At 45.9% G+C, this 22662-nt stretch overlaps 2 protein-coding genes across 11 annotated transcripts in view; one reads left to right on the top strand and one right to left on the bottom strand.

Annotated features, from left to right (window-relative positions):
* The window catches only part of LOC102148130 (cell adhesion molecule CEACAM6-like), a 436353-nt gene that overhangs the window by 165397 nt on the left and 248294 nt on the right, over window positions 1-22662 (bottom strand). For 5 of the 10 annotated variants that reach the window (XR_011422390.1, XR_011422414.1, XR_011422419.1 and 2 more), the window contains 2 exons: window positions 8788-8878; window positions 6043-6179 (listed from right to left, as the gene is read on the bottom strand). The exons of 3 other annotated variants lie outside the window; for them this stretch is intronic. The gene's annotated coding sequence lies outside the window, so the exon portion shown is untranslated. Of the gene's footprint in view, window positions 1-6042; window positions 6180-7861; window positions 7981-8787; window positions 8879-18328; window positions 19198-22662 lie in introns of those variants that run through there. 2 more of the 10 variants (XR_011422401.1, XR_011422416.1) reach the window with 2 other exon arrangements.
* Window positions 7695-21511, top strand: LOC100069522 (cell adhesion molecule CEACAM7). The gene is made up of 4 exons (XM_023651442.2): window positions 7695-7868; window positions 8742-9101; window positions 12306-12584; window positions 19084-21511. Exons 1-4 carry the CDS (start codon window positions 7805-7807, stop codon window positions 19221-19223), a joined length of 843 nt encoding a protein of 280 aa, XP_023507210.1. The 5' UTR covers window positions 7695-7804; the 3' UTR covers window positions 19224-21511.

Consider the following 22662-nt stretch of genomic DNA (forward strand, 5'->3'; position numbering starts at 1 on the left):
ACTTTCACCACGACTGTGAGATACAAGTTTGTAAGGGAGCCCCTGTATCCTTGAGTGGCTCTGTGATGGCTCTTATCTGTAGGTCAGAAATTAGAATGGGAACTGCTGCCACTGAATTGGGAAACCTAAACACAATGCGGGTAACTGTATCCTGAGGTAGCAGGGCCAAGAAATGGCACTTGATCACCAAGGCAAGGTGGACCATGGTCACCATAATAGACAGCAGAGTCAAAGCAGCAATCAGAATAGTCTGACTCACAGAGACCAATGGCATTAGCTAATTGATCATGGTGTTCCTAGAAATAAAATGGATGGGAAAGCTACTAAATTCTTACCTGATTGTATAAGCAGAAAAATTCTAGGTCAAGTGAACAAAAGTCAAACTTGAGTCATAGAAACAGAGTGTTACAGCCCCTCAATCAATTCCCGTACTTGAGCTAGTTTACAGATTCAGAACTCCTTGAATAAAGGGGAGGCCATACCTCCTTGATGAAGGATCCCACTATATTGCCAAAATGTATACCGTCAATCTTTCTGCCAGCCTTCCACAGAGAGACCTATGACCTATTACCAGGGTGATTGTGCATTGAGGAAAAGGAAATAATCAGACTTCTGTGGATTGCTGGACACAGGCTCAGAACTGACACTAATTGCAGGAGACCCAAAATGTCACCGTGGCCCACCAGTCAAAGCTGGGGCTTATGGAGGTCAAGTGGTCAATGGAGTTTCAGCTCCGAGTCATCTCATGGTGGGCCCAGTGGGTCCCCAAACACAGCTTGTAGTTATATGCCAAGTTTTGGGATGCATACTTGGGATAGATATACTCAACAGCTGGCAGAATCCCCACGTTGGTTCCCTGATCTGTGGAGTGGGGCTATTATGATGGGAAATATCAAGTGGAAGCCACTAGATCTGCCTCTACCCAGGAAAACAGTAAGCCAATAGCAATACCACATTTCTGGAGGGACTACAGAGATTAGTGCCTCCACTGAGAACTTGAGGGATGCAGAGGTGGTCATTCCCATCACATCTCCATTCACTCCTACTATTTGGCAGAAGACAGATGGATCTTAGAGAATGACAGTGCATTGTTATAAGCTTAACCAGGTGACAACTCCCATTGCAGCTGCTGTACCAGACGTGGTTTCTTTGCTTGAGCAAATTAACACATCCCCTGGTACCTAGTATGCAGCTATTAATCTGGCAAATACATTTTTCTCCAACCTGTCAGTAAAGACCCACCGGAAGCAGCTTGCTTTCAGCTGGAAAGACCAGAATACACCTTCATCATCCTATCTCAGAGGTCTACCAACTCTCAGCCTGTGTCATAATTTAGTTCACAAAGATCTTGATAGCCTTTCCCTTCCACAAGATATCACACTGGTCCATTACACTGATGACATCATGCTGATTGGGCCCAGTGAGAAAGAAGTAGCAACTCTAGACTTATTGGTAAGATATTTGTATGTCAAAACATGGGTGAAAAAATTGACAAAAATTCAGGTGCATGCTACTTCAGTGAAATTTCTAGGAGTCCAGGTGTGAAGGGCATATCTCTTCTAAGGTGAAGAATAAATTGTTGCATCTGGTCTCTCCTTTGACCTACAAGAGACACAATGCCTAGTGGGCCTCTTTGGATTTTGAGGCAACATATTCCTTATTTGGATGTGCTACTCTGGCCTATTGACCAAGTGACCCAAAAAGCTACTAGTTTTAAATGGTACCCAGGATAAGAGAAGGTACTGCAACAGGTCCAGGCTCTGTGAAAGCTGCTCTGCCATTTGGGTCATATAATCCAGCAGCTCTAATTGTGCTTCAGGTGTTGGTGGCAGATGGGGTTGGTGTTTGGAGACTTTGGCAGGCCCACGTAAGTGAATCACAGGGCAGGCCCTTAGGATTTTGGAACAAAGCCTTGCTATCCTCTGAGGATACCTGCTCTCCCTTTCAGAAACAGCCTTTGGATGCTACTGGAACTTAGTAGAGACTGAACACTTGACTGTGGGACACTCAGTTATGGTGCAACCTGAGCTGCATATTCATTGGGAAAAAGGAAATAATCAGACCTTTTGGGGCTTACTGGACACAGGCTCTGAACTGACACTAGTTCCAAAATGAACCAGGTGTTGTCTGACACATTAAGCCATAAAGCTGGGAGTGCACAGCAGTACTCCATCATCAAATGGAAGGGGTATATACATGATCCAGCCTGAGCAGTCCCTGAAGGTACAAGCAGGTTACATGAAGAAGTGACCCAAATGCCCATGGCCCCACTTCTGCTACACTGTCTTCTTTCTCCCAGTTCCCTACAGCCAGTTGATGGAAGAAAAGAAAACTCAGGCCTGGTTTACAGATGGTTCTGTGGGATACGCAGGCATCATGTGAAAGTGGACAGCTGCAGCACTACAGTCCCACTAGGGGACTCCCCTGAAGGACAGCGATGAAGGGAAATTTTCTCAGTGGGCAGAACCTCGGGCAGTGCACCTGGGTGATTATTTTGCTAGGAAGGAAAAATGGCCAGGTGTGTGATTATATGCCAATTCATGGGCTGTGGCCAGTGATTTGGCTGGATGCTCAGGGACTTGGAAAGAACTTGATTGGAAAACTGGTGACAAGAAGATCTGGGGAAGGAGTATGTGGACAAACAACTCAGAATGCTCATCATTCACCTCACCAGGAGAGGATTTTAAAATTAAGTAGATGGGAGGAGCTGTTCAGTGGACACCAGTCAGCCTCTTTCCCCACTCACTCCTGTCATTGCCTGGTGGCTCATGAACAAAGTAGCCATGGTGGCAGGGATGGAGGTTATGCATGGGCTCAGCAACAAGGACTTCCACTCACCCAGGACGACCTAGCTATGGCCAGCACTGAGTGCCCAGTCTTCTAGGTCAGAGACCAACACTGGGCCCCTGATAAGGCATCATTCCCCTAGGGTGATCAGCCAGCTACCTGGTGCAGGCTGATTACATTGGACCAGTTCTGTATGGTAGAGGCAGCATTTTGTTCTTTTTGGAATAGGCACTTACTCTGGACACAGATTTGCCTTCCCCATACACAATGCTTCTGCCAAAACTACCATTCATGAACTCACAGAATTCCTTGTACTCCATCATGGTATTCCACACAGCATTGCTTCTAATCAAGGGACTCTATTCATAGCAAATGAAATGTAGCAATACCACCATTCTCATGGAATCCACCAGTCTTACCATCCTGAAGTAGAGGGCTTGATAGAAAAGTGGAATGGCCTTTTGGAAACTCACTTACAGCACCAACTAGGTGGCAGTACTTTGCAGGGCTGCAGTAATGTACTCCAGTATATGCTCTGAGTCTGTGTCCAATATGTGTTGCTGTTTCTCCCATTCCCAGGATTCTTGGGTCCAGGAATCAAGGAGTGAAAATGGGAGTGACACCACTCTCTATACCTATACACTAAAAAAATTTCTGCTTCCCGTCTACATGATATTATGCTCTACTGACTTAGAGGTCTTAGTTCCAAAGAGAAGAATGCTTCCACCGGGAGACACAATAATGATTCCATTGACACTTCAAGATTCCTCACTCTCAAGCTACCCACAAAGTGCAGAACCTTGGAGAGCACCAATCTCAGCTTCTTCCTCCTTCCCTCACAGAGGCCAGGGGTCAGAACAAATGAGAGGCTAGTGAGGCCCAGAGAGTGTGAGGGAGCAGCAAGCACAGAAGCAGATGCCTGGAATGGGAGCCAGTGAGGCTACTGGCTGAGGCTGTCCACAGGGGCCCAGGGAGAAGGTGGTACAAGAAAGAAACCCCAGGAATGGAGAGACATGAAGAGAAACAAACAGGCACCATGAGGGTCGAGCTTGGCTGCTGTGTGGGACTGTGTGTGTGAAGCCATCTCAGGACCAGGCCTTCTCCATTCACAGCTGATATTGACAGAGATTGCCAACAACAATCCCGGATCAATGTGGACTTAACAGTTAAGAGTTAAGCCATGGGCACAGGGCGCACATTAGGCACAGGTCCTAATAAACAGGAGAGGAAGCAGCTCCCATCTCACTTGACCCAGGGACACAGAGGGGTGTGTGGTGCTGTGTGTTCCCAGAATCAGAGTTCTTATTTGGGCACCAGGCCCTGGGAGTGAGAGGGGAAGCTGACTCGGCCATCCTTCCCTTTCAACTCCCCTGACACAGACCTTCCCCTCCTGACAAGCCTGGTTCCCTGTTCCTCCTTCTCCCCATAGAACCAACAGCCAGTCCTCCAACCAAAACTATCACTCCACCAAGGGGCATGCATCGTGTAACTTATGGAGACAAACACAAACTGATACACATTCCTAGGAATCTGAGTTTGGTGACACGCACTGTAGGAAGAGGCAAGGCCAATGAACTTACAGCAACAGACTGGGACTCAACAGAAAGGGAATATGATGGAGTATTAACATGACATGTGACCCATATAAAATGTCTATGGATTGATGTTGAATAAACACACAGAGCTGCATGGCAGGGGGCCTCTGGTTTCTACACGTCCCTCTTCATCCAGCAGAGGGAGGGAGAGCTACTCAGAAGCCTGAAGCTTCCCCAGGGGGCTGCTGATCGCCTTCAGCATCACCCACAGCCCAGCAGGATCTGTCCCTCACCAGCCTCACTCAGTCCACCGTCCTCCTCACGCTCCAAGCTCCACACACTGGACTCTGTCAGCCCCTCCCTCCAGCCGGGCATCTGTCCTCCTAAAGGCTCGTCCCTCTGTAGGCAGCTCTTCTCTCCACACCCTTCATCCTTCATGGGTTGAACATCCACTCACACTTCAGATCTCAGCCAAAAGGTCACTTTCTCAGGGCTGCTCTCAGTCATCCCCAGACCACCTGAGACTCCATTACATGCTCTGGATGCACCAGACATTGTCCCTTTGCAGCTCTTCTCTCGATTACAATTAACTCCTTAATTCATGATTTTCTCTGAGTACCTCTCTCCCCATCACAAGGTAAACTCTGATCCCGGGACCCACAAGTGCCCTGTTCTCTGTGGAGTTCCCAGGGCCCAGACCAAGGCCTGACACATCACAAATGCTCAGAAAATACTCATTAAATAGATGAAGGAAACAACACAACAAAAACTTGCCATCCTCGTGTGACACCTCGGGGTCAGAGCACATTCTGTGTAGACACAGTCAGACAGGCATCAGCATGGGAGAAGAGCAGCAGGGCTGTCTCAAGGATGGGCCTTTCCCCTTGTAAAGTCAGAAGGACAGGGGCCTCCTAACAGGGAAGAGTCAAATCCCTATTCACTTCCAGAAAATCACATCCCCTCCCCATCTCCACCTCGTGAGTGACTTCTCTCCCAGGAGAGCCTGAGTCAGTGGCCTGCGTGTTTCCTCTTCTCACAGGGACTTGACATGGAACAAACTCTGACTTCTCAATATCAGGTAGACTTACCACAAGGAGAGAAGGAAGCACCACCCGAATTTCAAAAGAATCAGGGGATGACTCCCCATCTCCAGAATCCCTAGTCTGTAGGGACACCTTGTTGTGGTCCCATGAAGGCATCTCACCAGCTCAAGGTAACCCGGGCAATGAGAGGAACTTCCCGTCCAGAACAGAACAGGAGAACCAGGATCTGAATTTGCTTGCCTCACAGAGGGATGGAGGGTCCCATGGGGTCCACCCTCCTCCTAACAGAGGACTCCACAGGATCCCCTGTCTGAGTCTCCAGGTGGAGCTGCTCCAGCTCCTGGGCCTTGTGGGGAGGCCCAGAGCAGATGACACACAGGGACACAGTTGACTAGATGCAACACCCCAGCGCTGTGATGGAAGAAACGGGACATTCTGGGGTCCAGCCTCCAGGCCAGTGTCCTCCTCCAAAAGCTTCAAGACACATCCCTCCAAGCCCACTCTTTAAATCTCAGGAACAGAGAGCTCATCCTGAGATAGTACATCCCCCGGGGAACAGTTCTTCTGACACTACATCAGGAAACCTGTTGACCAAACCTGTCTTCTCCCTGGGCTTACCCTGCACTGAGATGGAGTCAGGCAGCCTTGGATCCCCAAAGCACAGGACCCAAACTTACCAGCCTTTCAGCCTACAGTCAGAGCCCACCTCTGTCCTAGGGCTCAGATCAGCTCATACCCTCTTGAGCCTGGTCAGCATCCCTGGAGCAGCCCATGACATTGGACACAGGTCTCCTTATGCCCTCCAGGGGGCAACCTTGGGACACAGAAACAACACACAGGAAATAAACACATGAACATGGCTTTGGCTGAGGGAGCGGAGAAGGAGCCTGATTTCATCCCTCCCTTTAACAGACATTTCTGGGCCCCTCAGACATGTCTGCTCTGTCCGGCCCACTCCTACTAGGGTCCTCCGAGTACCCTGCCCTGTCAGGAGCCCCTGTGCAGGTCCCCACTCCCTGCCTGGCACCACCCATGGGGAAGGCAGGTGAGCACAGGAAAGTCCACCAGGCAAAGGACAGAGGCCCCCAGGATGGTCAGGGAGCACATGGACAGAATCTGAGCAACAGCTCAGCCAACAGACTTGGAGAGGGGGTAGTCTCCCTGAAGCCTTTCCCAAGGACCAAGGATCCCACAGTCACCTGACCTCCCACCACCACCACCCTCTCACCCGGGACATGCAGGAAACCTCCCCCTTCAGACTCGAGAATCGCAGCTCCTGAGACACCAGGTACTGGTTGTCTGTCCTGGAATCAGAGGCCAGGCTGGTGACACCAGAGATAGAGAGAACGTCCTCTCTGTCTCTGGTGTCACCTCACCAGTCATCACTCAGCTTGCCCCTTTCTCACCCCTAGTCATCTCCGTGACCATCCCGTTGGGAGTAAATCCAACCTTCCCAGAGCATCTGAGGACACTGGGAAGACCCTGGTGCCCAGTTCAGTTTCTCTGTCAAAAGAGATAATCCTCTGGGTTTGGAAACCTCTGGGTCTCTGTGGGGTGCTGACAGACACCAAATGCAGGGCACAGCCAGGCCAATGCTGGGGCCAGGCGGGTTGTTCTCTCAGGACACAGGGGTCCCCATCAGCCTTGCTATTGAAAGTGTGCTCCAAAAGCCAATGTGATCAGCATCACCTGAGAGCTTGTTAGACGCAGACTCTTGAATCCACCCCACACCTGCTGGGTCAGAATCTGCATTTTAACAGAATCTCCTGACTCTGAACAGGAAAATGGGAGAGGCTGTCCCATCCCCACAAAATGGGGTCTCAGCCTTCCTGGGTAGCCACAAACCTGGGCAGCTGCTAAAGTAGCATTTCTTTTGTCACCTGGGCATTCACAGTGTTTACAAAGTTCCACAGGTGATTCTGACACAGAGCAGGGGTGACATCCTTGCAACAAGAGTTCCTGATGTAGCCCAAGAACTCCTGCTGTGAAGGGCTAAGTCAAATGTGAGAGAAAGGGCTGCAGTGGAGACTGACTATGCACCCTGAGCCAGAGTTGTGGGACTGCCTGTGACACCAATACCCAGGTTTGTGTTTGTCCAAACAAGGGTGTGTGTGTGTGTGTGTGTGCTTGTGTGTGTGTGAGTGCACATATGGGAGGAATCACAGCTAAAAGAAGGAGAGGCCTCCACAGTTCCCAGGAGACTAAAATGTAGAAGGAGGAGACTAGGGAGGCTGGAATGAAAGGAGGAGAGGGAGGGACCCAGGCAGAGACAACACCCCCAGTGAATGTGACCCGCTAGGCACCCCTGCCCCTGGAGGAGGCTCAGCACAGAGGGAGGAAGGACAGCAAAGCTGAAGCATCTGGACAGGAGTGCTTGTGAGAGTTTCTGGAGCCCAAGCTCTTCTCACAGAGGGAGGGACAGAGCAGGCAGCAGACACCATGGAGCACCCGTCATCCCCTGCCCACAGAGGGCACTTTCCCTGGCAGGGGCTTCTGCTGGCAGGTAAGAGGGGATGATTCCCTGGTGTGGGTGGGAGGATGGGAGAATAAAGACTGGCTCGGGTCTCCTGGGGAGGACGAGGCTCTGAGAAGAGACAGAGGACATCTGTTTGGACCTGAGGAGAGAGAACATAGGAGCTGAGTAGGATGACTGGAGAGGGCTCAGCAACAGGAAAATCTTAGTGAACTGGAATCGGTGAGGGGCAGGAAAACCTCAGTTGCTGTATTTTTTTCAAGTTACATTTTGAAAATAAGATAACTATATCAGAGTGACACTTCCTTAAAAAACATAACCAGGGGCACTAAACATTGTCCTCACTAATAAACCTCAGAAATTAACAAATGAACACCACAACACGGAGGGCCCTGGGAACACTCATTCATTCATCCACAGGTGTTTGCAGTCTGTTCCAGGCACTGGGGGAACAACAAGATCAGACAAGTCCCTGCCCTCAGGAACTCACATTCTGTGGGGATGAGGGGAGAGAAGCAAAGAGATCTAGAATGTGATGTCAGGGACTAACAAGTGTCACACAGGGAACAGAGCAGGGAAAGGTCAGAAAGTGAAGACAGGGGGTCTTTCAGTAGGTGGTAGGGAAGGCATCTCCCAAGGATGCCCCTGAGAGTGAGCAGGGCACTGAGGGAAGGGAGGGAGGGATCTAGGCAGACACCTGGGGGAAGACTAATGGGAACAGAGGAAATAAGTTCAGAGGGGCTGAAGTAACGGTGGTGATGCTGGTGACCTTGACCAGTGGGAGACACAAACAGGCACACACTCCAAGTCTAAGAGGTGAAGAGACCTGCTCAAGACCCACGGACACATCTTTCCATTCCAATACATAGGTCCAAATATTAATTGATCTCTCTTCCCTCCCAGTCTCACTATTAACCTTCTGGAACCCACCCACCACTGCCCAACTCACTATTGAATCGGTGCCGACAGATGCTCTTGAAGGAACGGATGTTCTTCTACTTGTCCACAATCTGCCTGAGAATCTTTTAGGCTATGTCTGGCTGAAAGGGGAAGGAATAGATCCTGATCAACAAATTGTAATATATGTGATAGAAACACAAGAAAATACCCCATGGCTTCTATATAGTGGTCGAGAGACAACATACCACAATGGATCTCTGCTGTTCCAGAACGTCACCCGGAATGACACAGGATACTACACCCTACAAGCCATAGACCAAGATTTTAACAATGCAGTGGGAACTGTACAGCTCCGCGTATACCGTGAGTGATTCCTCTCTGACCTCTGGGTGTTGGGTGGGGTGAATTCTACTTCACATACACAGTATTGGCAGGCCTGGACTGTGCCTACATCCCCCTCTGCATTATGTCTCATGTTGGGGTTTGAGCATTTAGTGCAGGACATACACAGTGGAGATGAACCTCAAAAGATCAGAATACCCTTCCCAGAATGCAGCCCTTGCAGTCATTCCCTGCAAAGAGAAGGACCAGTCTGATGGGAGTAACTTAGCAGAGGGAGACCAGTCTCAGTCCAGTCCCATGGGCTCCTCCCCATGAACATGACCCTGAGTAAGACCCTGCACAGCTCAGTCTGCGCCTAGCCTGATGGGCCCCCTGGGATTCTCATAGAGAACTCAGCCCTGTGAAGCCTCTGCTCAGAACACTGTCCCAGGGCTCCTGACTCCAGTGACCCCGGGGAGCCTGTGCTAGGGTTAGATTTTGGCCTCCTGGGAAGGGATGACTGGGAGCAATGATTTCCTGGCTGCCCAAGTCGCAAGACTCCTGAGCTGGTCACCAGCCAGGGCTCCGCCCTAAGAGCCACATCTGGGCAGGGGCAGAGCCTGATCCTTCACCTGAGACTCAGCATGGAAAGTACAGATGGATAAGGTCCCGAGGCCATTAACCAACTTCCCTCGAGATACAGGGCCCTCTAGAAGATGGTCACCACCCCCAGGAAGGAAGAGAGGATTGAAGATGCTCCTGGCAGCTTCTCATCCACCACGGATCAAGCCCAAGGAGCTCTCTCTCTTGAATGCCATTTATTTGGGGAGTTCATACATACTAAACTTTAGGTCAGGTATTTGGGGATGTTTTAAGGTTAGTTCACAGACAACATGGTAATCCAGAGATCATTTACCTGATTTTATTCAGGGGAAATTGAAGCACAGCGAGATACAGTCATTGAATCAGGGTCACACAGACCATCAGAGTCACAGCAAGATCTTTGCGCAGCCACAGCCTCGACCTCTCTACCACCCCAGGGACCTTATTAGGCATCTATGGACCCTAAGATCAGCTGTTGGATCAGATCTTCTCTTCTTAGGGATCCACAGCTCAAGGTAGATTTTATGATCTGGAGAGTGACAGGAAATGGAGATTTAACCTGTTTTTAACCCAAGGACTAAATTACCTGCATCAACAATCAAAATCGGTGCCAGGAATGTTCAGGCCTCCCCCTCAGGTGGCCAATCCAACCTCCCTGCACAGGACTTGAAATCCCATATTTGTTTCCTGATGTGTCAGCGTCCCTCCCACTGGAGCATAAAGGAAAGGACTTTGCTGTCTCACTCCCCACTCTACACCTGCAACCAACACAGGTCCCAACCACTTAATTGCTCTTTCATGAAGGAGGGAAGGAGTGAATGGTCAAGGAATGAATGAATGATCCATTGTCTCTTCATAAACTGGAATCTGGAAGCAGAACACTAGGAGGTTATGACCACACTTGTTCCCTGTCTCTCCAGGGGCTGAGATCCATGTTCCAACCCTCTGACCACCAGCCCCTAAGCCCACTCTGAGAGGAGAGTTACATGACTGTGGGACTTCTCAACCATGGTAGGGTTTTCAAGGCCGTTCTAGTCCTGCCCCTGGGGAAGCCGTGGACTTCGGGTGCCTGGGGTCTTTGAAGGCACTTGTAACCCATTGCTCACAGACTTAGACATTTCCGGCTCTCTCTCTGCTCCTTCCATGTCCCTCATCTTCCTCTCCCTTCATTCCAGCTGGGACTGCTCCTGCTCTGCACAACTTCCTGCACTCTTTAGTCCTCCCCAGATTCTCCCGCTAATACCTGTGGTCAGGCGCACCCTCTGAGGCAATAGTAAAGAACACAGAAATCAGTGGGAAGGCAGCCCCTTGAAGCTCCATCATGAGCCAACTCCTCAGATCACCAGGAGAACAAGTTTCCACTGAGCCCCCATCCAGGGCTCTTTCCTTCCATGATGTCAAGTGGAACACACCACATAACAGGGTCGTGTGACCCCTCGATCTACTCTTTACATGACTCAACCAGGGAGTCAAAGGCAGAAGGACAGGTCTGCAGTTCCCAAAAACTCATAAGCTCATTTCACCCTTTGACTCCTGACTCACATCCTCATCCTGGTAAGGATCCTGTTCCTCCAGTGCTTCCTGAGAGTTTCCCAAGGTGGGGCTGGCCAGACCTTGCACCATCTGACTGGTTTACTCCCCATTTGACACACATAGGTCCTCATGATGACACCTTTACCATAGGGTGGGATGCTCTTAGACGGTGAGATCCACCAGCCACTGTCCTTTCACTTAGATGCTGCCCAATTTGGATGAATTTGATCATCATGTTTCCTGAGGTTGAAAGAAAGCCACATGCAAGCATTGGAGCGTCTTCCCATTTTGCCTGACTGTCCATATAAATGGATGACGGGGACCTCTTTCCTAAATTTACTAACATAACACATATCATTTCAACTAATTTGCTAACATTCCTTGCTTTATATAACATTGACTTGTCAGACCTGCCCCCAATCAATTCTGTCCTCATAACAAGACTTGCCAGGCTCTCTCTATCCAGGGAGCCACTGATTGATTTCTAATCCACTTTAGCATCTTCCTTTGATCAAAATGTGATCCTGGTTGGACTCCAGAACTTGTTCTATGATCTTTAGTGCTCTCTAGAGATATTCCTCCAGAAACTGGTCTTAGGGGCACTAATATTAATTTTCAATATAAAAACAGTTTTACTTCTAAGATTTCTGTCCCATAACTGCATTTACAAGTGGTCTATGAGGACTAGATTCCCCTCCACTCACTTTCTACTAGTCATATCTTCTGCATTTGAAATCTACTTGTATTTCAGGAAAGATCAATATGGTCCTCACTGCCCTCTGCTATGGGAGAAAAGACTTTAAAGACCAAGGGCAGAGCAGATGGCTCTGCTGCCAAAGCCAGCCAGCTCCTGTCTGTCCCCATCACTCTTTTCTGGATCATTTCTAGTCTTAACTCTGCTCTACCCTTTATGGAGTCACTGTCTCATGCCAGTCACCATGGAACACCCAGGCAGGCCTGCCCTACTTCATGGCCCTGCAGACTGAGCGCTGAGCTGACCTCCAGGTCGCAGGTTGGCTGAGAGGTGAGAGATGCCAACTCTGAATTAAGGAGGCTGTAGAGGACTCAAAGGTGCCACACAGGGTAATATTCTCTCTGTTATCTGTGCAGCGGAGTTAACCAAACCCAACATCACGTGCAACAACTCCAACCCTGTGGAGCACAAGGACCCTGTAGTGTTAACATGTGAACCTGAGACTCAGAACACCACTTACCTGTGGTCGATCAACAATCAGAGCCTCCTGGATAGGACCTGGCTGAAGCTGTCTCCAGACAACAGGACTCTCACTTTACTCCATGTCACAATAAATGACACAGGACCCTATGAGTGTGAAACCTGGAACCCAGTGAGTGCCTGTCGCAGTGACCCATTCTACCTCAATGTTCTCTGTGAGTAACTTATGTCCCTTCCTGACCCAGGCTGTCTGCCCAAATCCACACTGCCAGAGGCCAAGCTACACCTGTCCCTCTCAGGTTCAAGTAAACAGACTCTCACCCCTGGATACCAAGCTGGCCATGTATGAGGCAAATCTGGGAATGCCCAACCGTGAGCCAAGACTAGGAAGGGTGGGAGAAACAGGTTAATGTCTCAGACTCAGGATGAGTGAACACAGAGGGGTTATGGTTGGGAGTTTTTAAAACAAGGTGGTGACCTGGCTCAGAAGGATACTGTGGCACTTGTTCAGACCAGGAGCTTGCCCTTCCCTCTGATTACATCACATGCGGCTTTATTCTCTTTGCTACAAATGGTCCAGATGCCCAGACCATTTTGCCCTCAGACTCTTATTACCATCCAGGGGCAAACTTCAGTCTCTCTTACCATACACCTCTAACCTGCCCACACAGTATTCTTGGCTTATTGATGAGATGCTCCAGCAATCCACACAGGAGCTCTTTATCCCCAACATCACTGCAAATGACAGTGGATCCTACACCTGCCTCGTCCATAACTCTGTCACTAGTCTCAATAAGACCACAGTCAAGACTATCACAGTCTCTGTTAAGTGACTCCCTGGCCCATCAGCACCAGGCTCTGGGGTGGAATTCTGTCTGGTGTCCAGAAAAGAGCCCCCAGGAAGTTATTTCTCACCCTGTATCCATGGACACAAGCAAATCCCAAATCTCTCCCTGAACCCTCCCACTTCATCTCTGCAGACCCTTCTTTGCCATCCTCTGATTTCCCAGGGCAGATGTGTGTCTAGCCTGGAATGTGGGGAGAGGGTTCTCTCAGCCCCAGAAAGCCCCACATAGTGGAGGTGGCTTCACAGAGGGAGAAAGAAAAAGGCCCTCCTGCTCTTGGCTCGCCTTATGACTGGCTCTGCTCTGATGCCATCTGTGGTGGGACAGGGCCATGTAGAGGAGGTACATGGGGGGTCTCTCACCAAACTGGCCAAATTGTGCCACCCATTGATACCAGATCCTTTCTCAGGCCAGGATGCAGACAAATGGGAAAAGAGAGAGCCTCAGTGAAGACTCCTCTGAGCTGTGTCCTCGCTCTGAGGTCAACAGCTGTATGACACTATGTGACACCAACACTTACATATACCAAAGGAGAACAGTGAATGATGGTGCACACTTGGAAAAATAGGTTGGTTCTTCCATGAAGTCCCTTCATGGGATGGAAGGAGCAGAGCCAAAAAGTTTATAGTTTATACAGAGAGCTAAGAGTACCACCTTTTTTGTTAAAACTGTGACCACTTCTTTCTAGAGATTTCCTTCTCTCTGATATTTAATCCACAGGCCAGGAACTAAAAGTTCTATTCAGGCAGTGAAATCCTTTAGAATGGAACTTCTCCAGGTCCTAAGGTCATGAGGACTGGCTGGGCCATGCTCCTTATCTAATAAATTATTTAACAAAAAAATGCCTTCACTTCTCTATTTAAAGTTACCATACTAAAGAGCAAGCCTGATCACTCATAAAGTCACAGAACTATCTAGCAAAGGGTCACAAAAAACCCAACAGGAGAAAAATTCCACCTGCTGTTGAGGAGGCTGGATACGTGGGCTGAGAAGAGGTTCCTGGTGCTGATACTTTGGAGACGTCCACGGGAAACAAGCTAGGGTCATCCTGGGGTGATCTGGGGGTCAGAGAGGAGGGGCAGCCCTCTCCCATCAGGAGGGAGGATGCCAGGGATTACCAGTGTGAGGTGTCCAACTTGGTCAGTTCCAGAAAAAGGAACATCCTCAGACAATGTGAAATGTAAGTGACCACTTGCCCCATCCTGCATCTTCCTGGCAAGATGACTCCACCAATGTTGTGCGAAATGGATAGAAGTCACAGGGGGCAGAATATCAATCAAGAGACCATTGCAGTAAACAAAACAGCAAAGTAGTTAAGAGCTCAGTCTCTGAATCAAATATACTAAGTTTCTTATCATGGGTCTGGCATGTACTGTGTGACATTTCACCTGATTCTTTTTTTTTCTGTTACCATTTTTTCATGGTAAAATATTTTGTGGTAAAATATTCACATGATTTACCATTTTAACCATCTTTAAGTGTACAGCTCAGTGGCATTAAATACATTCATATTGTTGTGAATGTATAGCATTACCACTATCCATGTAGAAATTTTCCATCTTACTGTAGTAAAACTCTGTACCCTTTAAACAATAACTCCCCACTTCCCCACCTCAATTCCTAGCAACCATCATTCTACTTTCTGTCTCCATGAATTTGACTATTCTTGGTACTTTGTATAAGTGGAATCATACAGTATTTGTCCTTTCACGTCTGGCTTATGTGACTTAATGTCGTCAATGTCTCATCCATGTTGTAGCATATATCAGAATTTTATCCCTTTTTAAGGCTGAAAAATATTCCCTTGCATGTACATGTCACATTTTGTTCATCATTCATCCATCTGTGAACTTCTGGTTTGTTTCCACCCTTTGGTTTTTGTCAATAATGCTGCTGTGTCCATGAGTGTACAAATATCTGTTCAAATCTCTACTTTCAGTTCGTTTGTATATATACCAGATGTGGAATTGCTGGATCACGTGGCAATTCTTTGTTCACTCTTTGGATGAACTGCCATACCATTTTCCACCCTGGCTACACCGTATTGCATTCCCACTAGCAGTGCAGAAGTTCCAATTTTTCACATCCTTACCTACACTTGTTTTCTTTTGGGGTTTTTTAAATAATAGCCATCCTAATGCAGGTAAGATGGAATCTCATTGTGGTTTTCATTTGCATTTTTCTAATGATAAGTGATATGGAGCCTCTTTTCATGCTCTTATTAGTCTTTTGTATACCTTCTTTGGAGAAATGTCTATTCAGTTCCTCTGCTCATTTTTAAACTGGGTTTTTTTTAGTTGTTTTGTTGAGTTGTAATAGTTTATTATATATTTCTCATATTATTTCCTTGTCGCATATATGGTTTGTAAATTATTTCTCCTATTCTGTAGGTTGTCTTTTCACTTTCTTGAAAATGTTCTTTGCTGCACAAAAGTTTTTAATTTTGGTGAAGTCCAATTTATCTATTTTTTCTTTGTTGCCTGTGCTTTTAGTTTCTTATCCAAGAAATCATTGCCAAATCAAATGTCATGAAGCTTTCACTCTGTGTTTGGTTCTCAGATTTTTATAGTTTTAGCTCTCACATTTAGGTCTTTGATCCTTTGTGAGTTAATTTTTTGTATATGGTGTTAGATAAGAGTTCAACCTCATTCTTTTATATGGATATACAGTTTTCCCAATACCATTTGTTTTAAACACTGTCCTTTCTCCATTGAATGGTCTTCAGACCCTTGTCAAATATCATCTGACCATATTTGGAAGGATTTATTTCTAGGTTTTCTATTTCATCGGTCTATATGTCTGTCTTTATGCTAGTACCACACTGTTCTGATTTCTGTAGCTTTGCAGTAATTTCTGGAATCAGGAAGTGTGACTCGTCCAACTTCTTTTTCCAGACTGTTTTGGCTATTCAGAGTCTCTTGAAATTCCACATGAATTTTAGGATGGCTTTTTCTATTTCTGCTAAAAAAAGTCATTGAGATTTTAATAGCAATTGCACTGAATGTCATCACTTTGGGTAGTAGTGTCATCTTAACAATATTAAATATTTCAGTTCACAAACATGGAATGTGTTTCTATTTATTTTTGCCTTCTTTTACTGCTCTCAGCAGTGTTTTTGTAGTTTTTCAGTCTAAGTCTTTCACCTCCCTGGTTAATTTAATTCCTAATTGTTTATTCCTTTTGATGCTATTAGAAATAAAATTTTCTTAATTTCCATTTCAAATTGTTCATTGTTTGTGTATAGAAACACAACTGATTTTTACACATTGATTCAGTATCCTGCACTTTGCTGAGTTCCCTTATTAGCTCTAATAGTTTTTTGCGGGATCTTTAGGGTTTTCTATGTATCAGGTCATATAATCTGCAGAGATAATTTTACTTCTCCTTTCCAATTTGGATGACTTTTATTTCTTTTTCTTGACTAATTTTTGGCTAGGACTTCCAATACTATTTTGAATAGACGTGGCAAAAGCAGGCATTTGTGACTTGTTCCTGATCTTAGAGCAAAAACTGAAAGTCTTTCACCATCGACTATGATGGTAGCTGTGGTTTTTAATACATGACTTGTATTATGCTGACTTAGTTTCCTTCTATTCCTAGTTGGAGTGTTTTTATCACGAAAGAATGTTGAATTTTGTCAAATGCTTTTACTGATTCAATCTCCTTACTAACTAAAAGTCTATTCATATTTTCTATTTCCTTATGAGTCTATCTTTGTAGGTTTTATGTTTCATAGAATTTGTCCATTTATCTAGGTTATCCAACTTGCTGGCATACAATTATTCATAGTACTCTTTAAATTCTTATTTTTCTGTAGAGTTGGTAGTAATGTCTCCACTTTCATTCCTGATTTCAGTAATTTGAATCTTCTCTATTATTTTCTTAGTCAATCTGGTTATGGGTTTTTCAACCATTCATTTTTTGAAAAATCAACTTTTGGTTTTATTGATTTTCTCTATTGTTTTTCCATTCTCCATTTCATTTATTCTCCACTCTAACCTTTATTATTTCCTTCCTTCAGCAAGCTTTTGGATTAGTTTGTTCTTCTTTTCTAGTTCCTTAAGTTGTAAAGTTAGGTTGTTAATTTGAAATCTTTCTTATTTTTTAGTGTAAGCATTTAAAATTATAAATTTCTTGCACAAGAGTCTTAACTTCTCTGAGACTCAGCACTCAACTAAAAATTGCAATAAGAGTACAGTCAGCCCTCTATATCCGCAGTTCTGCATCCACACCTTCAACCAACTGAGGATGGAAAGGCCTACTATGGCTGCATCTACACTGACCGTGTGCAGACTTTTATTTCTTGTCATTATCCCCTAAACAATATGGTATAATAACTATTTACATAGCATTTACATTTTATGAGGTATTATAAATAATCTAGAGATGATTTAAAGTATACAGTTCATGTATGTAGGTTATATGCAAATACTATGTCATTTTATAAAAGGGATTTGAGCATCCACAGATTTTGGTATTCATGAGGGGTGAGTGGAGGGTGGAGTCCTGGAATCAGTCCCCCATGGATACTGAGGGATGACTGTACTTGTTTCATGGTATTGTTTTAAAGATTTAATGTAATATTCAATTAAACTTTTAGCAAAATGCCACACAAGAGGAAATGTTCCCTAAGTGTTAGCTGCTATTATTACTACTATTATCATTAGCCTCTATGAAATCAGGAAGTCCTAGAGTCAAGGACTACCTGATTCTAGATCCACCTTTTGCTAGAAATATGACTTTGGGTAACTTTCGTCACCACTGTAACCCTGAGTTTTTTCATCTGTAAAGTGGAAATAATGTCTATCTGGCAGCTTCATTACATGAGTCAAATGAGATATACGTAAATTATATAGCATAGAGCTTGGCACAGTACCTCATAATAATTACTAACATAAGCATTAATCATCAGTCTTGAGTTGACTGGTGAGGGCAACAGAAATAAAAAGAAGAAACAGATGCAAAAGGAAATATATATTGGGAGAGAAGAAAGGTATAAGACAAAAAATCACTGGGACATGGTTACCGACTGAATATAGGAGAGAAAAAAAAGGGAATTTAGTGCAAAGTTTCATGTCTGGTTTGTTAGTTTTCATCCCGAATCACAGACAAGATGGCATGAGACATACAAGCTATTTATTGGGTAAAATGCCTGTGAAGAAGAATAGAGCAGGAGTGGGAAGAGCCCAGGAGATTCCTCAGACCACAATGCAGACCACAATGCATGATCTCTGTGAAGGAGAAAGAGAAGGAAGGAAGCTTTAGCTTGCAGTGCATCTCCAAGAGAGCGTCTACATGGCTGATGGGTAGTCCTTAAGCTAAAGTCACCCATCAGAGGAAAAATCATTTCTCACAAAATTGGGATTGCTTTGATATCACTGTTGGGAAACTGTGGGAAGCATAGTCTCTGTGTGGTGAATGGTGATGGTGAATGGAGGTGGTGAATTCAGAGAGCACCAGCCCAGGCCATCTGTCAGTTAAGTCCCCATCACAAGAGACCTGAGAGGCACATACTCATGACTGCCACACCTGGTACACAGAGAAAGATGCAACCATGAAAAGGTGGGAAGTTATAACATACAAAAAGAGCCATCAGCCTTTCTCACATTTCCAGAGCCTTCAAAAATATCTGAGTTCAGAAAGATCAGGATGGAAGTGAGGCAAGTCTGACCACCAACTTAGAAATACAGTGAAAGAAAAACTTTGCAAGGACATAGTCAGCTAATCACCTCAAAGCAACCGTCCCACAGAAGACTGATTCCTTGAAGGTACAAGTAGAGACTAATCCATATTGAGAGTTGTTTCCCAGGGCACCCTCACTGTAAAAAATATCAGCTTCAGCCATTCTTCTCTTTTCTTTCCATGACAGATGACCAAACATCTGCTGGCCTCTCAGCTGGGGCTGTTGGCGGCATCGTGGTTGGAGTCTTGGCTGGGGTAGCTCTGATAGCAGCACTGGTGTACAGTCGGTGTAGCAGAAAGGCTGAAGAGTATGATGTCCATTGTTAGTGTTTCACTTTCTTCAAGGTGAACTGCCATGTTTAGGAGAGGGAAGGAGACTTCAACTCTGTCTCTGGGCCTGCATCTGCTCCTCCTCCCTCCTAAACGTCTGCCTCTCTGCACTAGTTCCTGCAGGGCTCTTCCTCCCTGGTCTTCATGCTTCCTCTACCCCACTGTCTGTTGGACATGGTTATTCCCAACCCTATCTAGTTTAGAGGGGGCAGATCAAACTATGTTCCTCTGCCCCCAGTCAGGGAAACCAAGGTCCAAGAAGGAAAACAAATGGGGAAATGAAAGGAGGGGCAGGAGAAACGGAGTCATGTGCTCTCTCAACCATAGCAGCAGGATGGATGGATAAGACAGGAAGAGAACCTAAGAAAAAGCAGAAACAACCAAAGGCATCTTGGGCAATAAATGAAGTGAGAAAAAACCAGCATCTGCCTATGAAAGGGGAAATGTGTCAGGGTAGAAGTAGGTTAGAGGAAGCTGAAAGAATGGACTCAAATGTGCACATCCAGCAAACAGGAAAGGAGTAAACACCAGAAGGAATCAAGGGTAGACTGAGGAAGGAGGCCCTGAGGGGAAAGGCAGTAACCACCATGGTATAGATGAACACAAGGAATTATCTGCTGACAGTGTCCTTCCTCATTCAAGGAGTAAAGCCCCTATGCTCAGGAATAGCAGTCACAATGTCTGATATTGATTTAGGGCAAGTGACCAGCACGATCTCACAGAGCACAAGCCCTCAGCCTCCAACCTCAGTAAGTAAAGCCACTCACCCAGTGACAGCTGGTGTGTTCTACCATGTGCCCTAAACTAGCAGGGAATCCTGGATCCCTACACCCCTCACTACCTTCTGAATTTTGAGGGGATCTTCACTTCACAACCTTAAGTTGGCATAGGTCCTCACACCCTTCCTAGCCACAAAAGATTCCCCTGAGACACAGCCCCAGCAGAGATGCTCACTCTGCCTAGGCCAGGCAGGCCTAAGATGGACATGCTTCCAGGAGCCATTTCCTCATCCTTCCTCCTTCTGCCTCCTGCCTCCTTCTGCCTAATGCCTCTTTGGATGCAGGCATTGTCCTTTGGTGAGACTTTCCCTGTCTTGGGGTGCTCTGGGTGCTGTGGCCCCCAATGTCCCTCCTTTCAACTAAAGCCTGTTGATGAAAAACACATCAAGGAAAAGATCAAGGCCTTGTGGCCTGGAAAAAAAATTCAGAAGTGCATTGAGGCCTCCTCTGGCTCTACTCCTCCCCCTCCTCTGGTATTAATGCCCTGGATCTATGTCACACTCTCTGAGGGGAGCTAATTCCTTAAGTGATCATAGGCCACCTCCCCACTCCACCTTCCCACCACCTGCCACCTCCTTCAGGGAGAAATCACAACATCTTAGGAACACCATCATTCTAAGGCCATAAGCCAGCTTTGCATTTCCATGGGTTGGCAACTCTTCTTTTGCTTCCCCAGGTCAGGGCCACTCTGACAATTCTCCTAACAAGGTTAGCACTGCCAATTTCACTTCTGTGCAGTTTCTCATGGAAATATCTCTGTATAGAATGGGTTATTCTTGAAGACACCAATGTGAGACCAGGTTTGGGTCAAATTTCCTCAATGTAGCAGCAAACAAAGGAATGTTGGTAATGACTCCCATGAGTCTACCTCATTACACACATGTGGACTTTAGAATTATCCCCACCCTGTGTTTGAATCCTGGCTGAGACTCTTAGTAGCTCTGTGACCTTGGACAAGTAGTTTAACCTTTCTGATCCTTGGCTTTGTCATCTCAGAATGGGCATGCTGCCTACTTCAAAGAGGAGGTGAAGGAATTCAATGACATACAGATGTACAGCACCCAGCACAGTGCCCAACACAAGGAAGGCCTCAGTCATTCTCCCTCCTCTATCTTCAGTCTGACTCTGTTCTTACTGTTGGAGGATAATTTCCATGCTAATGGATCTGATGTCTTAGTTCCTTTACCTTAATTTTACCAAATTTTTCTCATCTTTACTTTTCAATAATGTACACATACTAAAAAGTGCTTAAATCATAAGTATATTTTAACAATATATGAATTTTGACAAGTTGAACATACTCATGTAAGCAGCACCAAAATCAAGAAACAAAACATGTCATCCTCCCCTCAAAAATTCCTCCAATTACTTCCCTCCAAAGAGTAACCACTATCCTGCCTTCCAGTGCGCTAGATTAGTTTTGCCTATGTTCCTACATAAATGAAAGACACAGCATATCCTTATATTTGTCAGCTTCTTTCATTTAAACTTGTTTTGTGAGATTCATCCATATTGTTGTATGTATGTGTAGTGTGTTCATTCTCATAGCTGTAATCATTGTATTCCATTGTATGAATACCATAATCTTTCCCTCCAATGATCATTCACAGGATGTTAGCAAGCAGAAATAGTGGGTGATAAAAGCCATCCCCTAGCTAAAAGTCTCAAAGTGGTGATAGCATGTGGTACTGAATCACGCTACACCAGATGAAGGCCTGACCTATGAGATTCATTTAATTGACCGCTGCTCATGCCTTTCAGATGGATGTAGTTGCATATTCTTCCCTGAAATTCAACTCCCAGGAATCAAAGAAACAAACTTCAGCCTCCCCATCCCCATTAGCCATAGAAACAGTTTATTCAGAAGTTAAACAGAAGTACTGCAACCTGCCCTGTTCGCTTCACTGCTGACTTACTCCAAGCTTCTCATCCCCATCACTGGAAGGATCCCTTTACCCTCAAGGAAAAGAAGACGAAGCCTCTTCCCTGCCTCAACTTCCAAATGAGTCACCTCCAGGCTGCCCAGTCACAGCCCCTCCCTTCAGTGACAATACATGAAAAGGTACAGCCAGGAGTCTGTAGGAAACCCAACCTTCCCAGTCTTTGAAATTTGGCAAAGCAGACCTTGGGAAAGAGTTGCCAGAACCTTCCTCCCCTCCCCATCTCTGGACCTAGACTTGTTTTAAACCTGCCCATTCAGAGCACACTCACCTTCCCACCCCAGTCCTGTCTTATCCGAGTCTAACAATAATTTACCACAAACTTGAGAGATATGTCCTCATCCCCTGAAATGCATGTGCCTGAAAAGAACACAGAAAAAGTAAAAGTAAAAGTGTCTCCTGTCTCTCCAAAGTCCAGGGTAAACTCACCAGACACAGGAAAGCAAATATATAACCAATTCCAAACTGGAAATTTTTACACTTTTGTCCACTGTCAGGGTTGTCTACACGTAGCACCAGGGCCTAAGTACCTTGCTGCTTAGCTGGAATACCACATAACCCTTTGGCAAGCCTGTCTTCACAAACCAAATAGAAGCAACTAGGAAAATTATTTGCCAAGATACATAGGTGAGTCCTAGTGGAAAATGCAAAAAAAAAAAAAAAATGCACACATGTTTTAATCACTTTATGGGCTTTATTCAAGCAAATGCCCCCAGA

This window comes from Equus caballus, chromosome 10 (genome assembly GCF_041296265.1).
Source record: "Equus caballus isolate H_3958 breed thoroughbred chromosome 10, TB-T2T, whole genome shotgun sequence".
NCBI classification, from domain to species: Eukaryota; Metazoa; Chordata; class Mammalia; order Perissodactyla; family Equidae; genus Equus; species Equus caballus.